Raw genomic sequence first — 6,280 nt, forward strand, 5'->3', positions numbered from 1 at the left:
AAAATGCATTGAGGTAACCCAAACTTGGAGGGTTGAAAAATAGCAATCTGTTCTAAAGATGACAAAAATGGAAATAATTGTCTTGGGAATAATGTATTCTGCTGGAAATACTTGATTCTGAGAACCATGGATGACATAATATGATATTATGGGGTGAGAAGAATGTTGATCAGCTTCCTGCCAAAAGATCAACAATGTGCTTGTCTCCTGTGTAAGGAGCATTACAGATGAGACGAAAACTCTGGGCTTTGTCCTGCTGTTGTGTTTTCTTTTCAGTTGGGTATGGCAAATAGATTTGAAATGCACTGGCATCTTCTAATGCAGATTTTTAAAATTGTAATGTAATGTATAGCCCAATTTATAAAAATAGTTTACCATAAATCTTTTTTTCTTCTGTCACAACATGCTTTTTTTCTTTTCCTTTTAAGATGTTAATTTATCATGCAAAGATTTTTTTTCATTAAGTGCATTAATGCTTTTGTTTGTACAGGATTCTTTGAAACCAGAAGAAATCTCCATAGTTACTAAAAGTAAATCCTTAGCAACAGCACTCCAAGAAGATCGCTCCATTGAAAAAGGAAATCCAGCCATATCTTGGGCTTTTAAGCAGGGCTCCAGACTTTGGGTTGTACAATGTCTCTGATAAGTCTCTCTCATGGTAGGTTCACATGGACTAAAGGAACATTGTAGAAGAAACTGGCTTCTAGCAGTTGAATAGTGATGCTGGGAATAATTTGATTTCCCTGAATAATGGTTTCTCAAAACAGTCACAGCTTCTTTTGAAGTTTAGAATTGGTACCATTTCTTATCCTTATATTTGAGCATTAACTGCAAAGAAAAAGAAACAGTCACAGTAAGATATTTAAAAGCTTTTTAAAAGTGTCATCAGTGAAAACCTTTATTGAGCTAATCATGATTACCTAACTAAATCTCAGCTCTTACAGTTCTGTGGAATAAAATACAGACGAGAAGGAAAAAGACATCATCAATGAAGACAACTCAAGTGCCCACTAACCACGAGGGGGTGAGTGGATGGAATATTATGCAACACTGAAAAAAAAATTTATGAAACACTGTAACTACAGGAAAAATCTAGAGGACAGGATGCTGTATGAAATAAGTCAGTCACAAAAGGCCAAGCATTGTATAAAACCACTACTATCAAAAGCTAAGAAAAGTTAACACACAGATGAAATTATTCCAGTATGATTACAGGGAAGGGAGTAAAAATGAATAAATAAGTAATAAACTCTTACTAAGATGGGCCAAAGGGAAGAGCTCTTTACATATAGTAAGAGGATGATCAACTACTACAGGTATTGTAACTCTTCTAAAACAAAATATACGTGAATGATTGGAAAAACCCAAGATGTTATGTTAGCTTTCACTTTAGTCACAATAAAAAGAAAGAAGGGGTAAGACACCAAAAAGTAGTTAGGGAATAAGTGAACCGTTTGTTATCTAGGCTACAAATCCTGACTTGTACTTTCTTTGGAGAAGGACATCATGCTTGGAAGGGTGAGGGGACAGACAGTGCAGGAGAGGAAGACCCTGGATGAGATGGACTGATACAGTAACTGGGGAGATGGGGGTTGGTGTGTTAGAGTCAGTGAGTCTGGCTCAGGACAGGGCAGGGTTCAGAACCGCTGTACATAGGGTTGCTATACATCACAGGTGACTCAATGGTACATAACAAAAAGATACCATATTGGTTGTTTTTTATTTAAGCCTCTTGTTTAGAGTCAACAAGACCTCGTGGTGGTCCTTTATATTTAAGAGTCAATTGTTATTATATTTTGGAGGAATATTCTTCTAAGTGCTGCAGCAGTCTTCTGTCAATATGCTGTACTGCGGTAACCTGGGGTTCCTGTGATGTTGCACTTTGTGCCACTGGGGTGTCAAATGCCATAACAGTTACTCATGGTGGACAGTGTTTGCTGGAGTTCCCAGTTTAAGACAGGTTTGGAAGCAGGAGTGGCATCCACTTTCTAAACCACATGCCTCTGGAAACTATGAACTTTGATAAATGGCGATAGTTATAGAAAGGCTTTCAGGCCTTTTGTTCATAGGGTCACTGTGAGTCATGCTTGACTCGACAGCAATCAACAACAACAACAACATGATGTTGTTTTCTTGTTTCTTGGACAAGAAAACAAAAAGAACTACGTAACTGTCTTTAGAGAGGCAGAAATGAAAAATCCTTTTTTTAAAATTTTTTATTATTTTGTGTGCGTGTACCGTCAAATCAGATCTGACTGGCACAGGAGGATATTGCGCCTCCTTCTCCGGCAGAGCATCTGGTGGATTCGAACCGTGTTCCTCTGGGATTGCAGTGCAGCGTCTTGCCACTAGGCCACCAGAGCTCCCCAGAAATGAAAAATCTTAAGTAATGGAGTTTCCACTTAGATGTAAATATCTTCACTCAGATATGCTAGCATCTTGAGTTTTCAATGGTTCACCATCACAATAAACTATCTGAACAGTACGATTCTGTGGAGAAAGAGTTTACTATAGGTACACTGGCCTATATTTATTTAAATTAAAAACATGTTCAACCAACTATAAAGTTGGAGAGATTTTAGGTTATAGAACTTTCACATCTTCAGTTTTACAAAATATTATCAAACTGCTTTTTTTTTTTTTTTTAAAAAAAAAGAGTATATATAACAAAATACACCAACTCAAACATGGCATTAGTTACACTCTTTGAATTGGACAACCATTTTTACTACCCTTTTCTGAGTTGCTCTTCCTCTGCTCACATAAAGGCACTGAGCCCTAAAGTTCCTATCTAAACTTGCAAATTGTAGGACAAAAACCAAATAAAACAAAAACACCAGCAGCAATTGCGATGAGACTACCCACCCTCCCGACCCAAGCTGTAAGGACTAAAAGGAAGTAATCTCCAATAAAGACAAAACGGGATGTGAGCCTCTCAGCCTCCACACCTTCGGTCTCTGTGGGAAGTCACAAGTTACCTACAGGCCTTCTAGGAGCTGAAGGACATCCCAGCAACGATGGAGCTGGAGCTGACTCCAGCTGACCCTCTACCAGGTTTTCAGAGGCTATAAATTGCATGAGAAAAAATAGCCTAGTTTTATCCTGCGGAGCAGCTGGTGGATTTGAACCCTGTGAGCTGACACTTGGGGTCCGGAGCACAGACCAGAAATGAGACCTCCCTCCATGCCTTTAATTAACAATGCACAAAGTAAACCGAATGCATCAGAACCCTGAAATGAGTGTCATTTAAATGATCCCCTAAAATAAAGAAGTGTCAGCATGTTAAAAGGTATTTCCCCCCCTTAAATCTTTTTTCACTCTCTCTCAGTATGTGTGTGTAAATGCTGGAGAAGGAGGTAGCTAAGGACAGGGCGAAGGTAAGGCATCTGAAAGGGTTTGTCTCCCCAATGCTGGGGTCTTGATCACACTTAACCTGAGGTGCAGAGCACCTTGGCTTTCTCGCAGGTTGACTCACTGTGGCCTTTCTCTTTGAGCTTGCCTCCTACAGATACAAAACTTGAAGTAAAGTTATTACCACACAGAGGTGTAGAGGCAACAAGTCAGGCTGAAAAAATGGAAAGACTGGTGTGTGAACGCACCAGTGGCGGAGGAAGCCGGGCAGTCCCCTCCAGTACAAATTCCTAGCCTCAGAAACCGGTGGGTCCTGGCCAGGAGTAACGCTAGACCTGAAGGCGGGGTTCAGGGGGTGGAGTTTACCCGGGACCTTACCTCATGCGCGTGTTTGGAGAAGGCCTCAGCGCTGGTCATCATTCCCGCCGTTTTCTCCTCCAGCTCTCCGAGCCGCTGTCCTCTCTCGTCCAGCGCCAGGCGGGCCCGGGTCAGCTCGCCCATCACCCCGCCAGCAGCGCCCTTCACCCCCTCCACGCTGCCGGGGCCTGGGATGTGCTGGGCCAGACTCCTGGACGCCTTCCCGGCCGTAGCTTCCCCAACTGAGAAATCAAGCAGCAGCAAGTGAACAGGATGTGTCTGAAATCCATTCACGCCTGCCACCCACACATAGTTGTTATTGTTATGTGCCTTCCAGTCGCTTGCGACTCACAGCGACCCTATGTACAACAGCCCTAAACTCTGCTCTGTCCTGTGCCAATCGCACTGTCTCTGACACTCCCATCCCAATTATCTCAGTCACTGAATCAATCCACCTCATAGAGGGCCTTCCTCTCCTGCGCTGTCCCTCCACCCTCCCAAGCATGATGTCCCTCTCTAAGGACCAGTCTCTCCTCACAACATGTCCAAAGTATGTTAGACGAAGCCCCAGAATCCTTGCCTCAGGAGCAGCCTGGTTTGACCCTCTCAAGGCTGAATCTGTTTGTTTTCCTAGCAGTCCATGGTACATTCAATACTCTTCTCCAGCACCACAGCTCAAAGGCATCACTTCTCCTTCTATCCTCCTTAGTCATTGTCAACTCTCTGATGCATAACAAGTGTACATATAGTAGCGACACTCAATTCTGCTGTCATGATTCTAAACAGAGAGTTATTTAGAAATGGGCCCGTGACGGAGAAACCCTGTAACACAGACACTGCAAGGCTTTTGGTTTTGTTTTTGTTGCATGGGTTCCATATACTAAGGCAGGGAGCTCGGGGGACCCAGCAGGGAAGAAGCTGTGCTGCCAACCCAAAGACTCGTGGTTCGAATCCACCAGCTGCTCCTTGGGAGAAAGGTGGGCCATCTCTTTCCATGCAATTTACAGCCTCTGAAAACACTCTGGAGGCTCAGCCTCGAGTTGGTTCCAACTCAACAGCACGTATCAACAACATTTAATCTGGTATAATCGCACATTGTGCCTCTTCTTGCCCAAACCAAGCTCACAACCCTGTGGGACTTGGTAGCCCCATGTGCTCACAGACTAGAACTGCAGGCCACAGAGCAGTCACGGCGCTGACCCTTTCAAAGTAAATGGCCAAGACTTGGCTTAAGACGCCTCTGATTGTGTTCAAAGTATCATTTTTGGGTTAGTATCTGAGTATTTAACCATTTGTGCCTGATTGGAGTCTCATGCAGCATCATCTACAACCTGGGTTAGTGTGAGTTCCAATCTGTTCTGAACAGTTACCTTAATTTCTGCCCACCTCTTGAGTCTCTATTGAGACTGACCACTGGCCTTTGTAGATTTGAATTTTCTTCTTTTAATGACATTTTCCTCTCTCACTCTCTGTATGTGTGGGTAAGTAATAGAGAATGGGCTTGAGGCATGAAGGACATTAATACAGATATGTTATAATTTTGTACATCATAAAAGGCTAAAACTTTCTCCACTTAAAAAAAGCTCAGTTTCATTACACTTTGTAAAGTAACATTTTATTGTATAAAAGCTGTCTGGGTAGAAATTAGTGAGAATTCCCAAGGATATAACATTAAAAATAGAATCTAGATTCCCCCCCCCACCAATAGTTTTATCAAGATTTAATTCACATACCATATGATGCATCCTTTTAATGTGTGCATGTTCTGGGTTTGTGCAGCCATCACCACTGCCTAATTTTAGAACACTGTCATCATTCCAAGAAGAAACTCTGTCTCTGTTAGCTGTCGTCTCTCATTCCTCACTGCTTCCAGCTCTTGGAAACGACTCTTCTACTTTCTGCCTCAATAAGCTTAACTACTGCAAATATTGACACAAGTGGAGTATATGTGTTCTTTCTGTATGATTTTTTTTCACCTAAAAGAATGTTTTTAAGGATCAGCCTTATTGTAGGGTGTATTAAGCACTTTATATGACCAAATCGTACTCCGTGGTATAGAAGTACCCAGGTAGTTCATAAAGTGAAAAGGTCCAGAGAAAAGGAATTTTGATCTTCAAGACCCATTTGTAAGACCCCAGGAGATATATTTTTTTGTTTTCGCTCTGTGAATGTTCCCTAGTATCTTATTAATAGGTTTCCATTATTATTCATGAGAATCTACTTGGTAGTGTAGATATGCCTTGTAGTATGAATAAATAATCTGTTTTCTGGCTTTAGTTAAAGGCAAGCAGGCTTTAATGACTGACTAATGCCAACTTTCCCTGAAGGTATGATCTACCTGAAAATGAAATGTTTATTATTCAAATGAGTTATATGCACATGTGTTTTAAACTATTTCCTAATATGAAGTGGTCTGTTTTATTCATATTTGATAATCAGGAATTGTTTTAATGGTACAAAGGAAGACAGATAATAAAACTTTAAGTAAAATGCAAGAAGAATCTAAATGTAATTTGGGCTCATATATTGTATTAAGTTTCAAATACACAGACAGAAAAGAGGGGTTCAGAAA

At 41.3% G+C, this 6,280-nt stretch overlaps 1 protein-coding gene across 2 annotated transcripts in view; it reads right to left on the bottom strand.

Moving 5' to 3' along the window:
• The window catches only part of STXBP5L (syntaxin binding protein 5-like), a 405,474-nt gene continuing 399,194 nt past the window's right edge, over positions 1 to 6,280 (bottom strand). Inside the window, exons 26-27 of one of the 2 annotated variants that reach the window (XM_006884245.1) lie at positions 3,730 to 3,950; positions 1 to 828 (exon numbers count right to left, since the gene is read on the bottom strand). In XM_006884245.1, the coding sequence (XP_006884307.1) occupies positions 787 to 828; positions 3,730 to 3,950 (263 nt within the window). In that variant the 3' untranslated portion in view covers positions 1 to 786. The remainder of the gene's footprint in view (positions 829 to 3,729; positions 3,951 to 6,280) is intronic. The other variant, XM_006884246.1, reaches the window with a different exon arrangement.

The sequence above is a fragment of the Elephantulus edwardii genome, unplaced genomic scaffold (assembly GCF_000299155.1).
Source record: "Elephantulus edwardii isolate Elephantulus edwardi_28Jun2011 unplaced genomic scaffold, EleEdw1.0 scaffold00032, whole genome shotgun sequence".
Taxonomy (NCBI): Eukaryota; Metazoa; Chordata; class Mammalia; order Macroscelidea; family Macroscelididae; genus Elephantulus; species Elephantulus edwardii.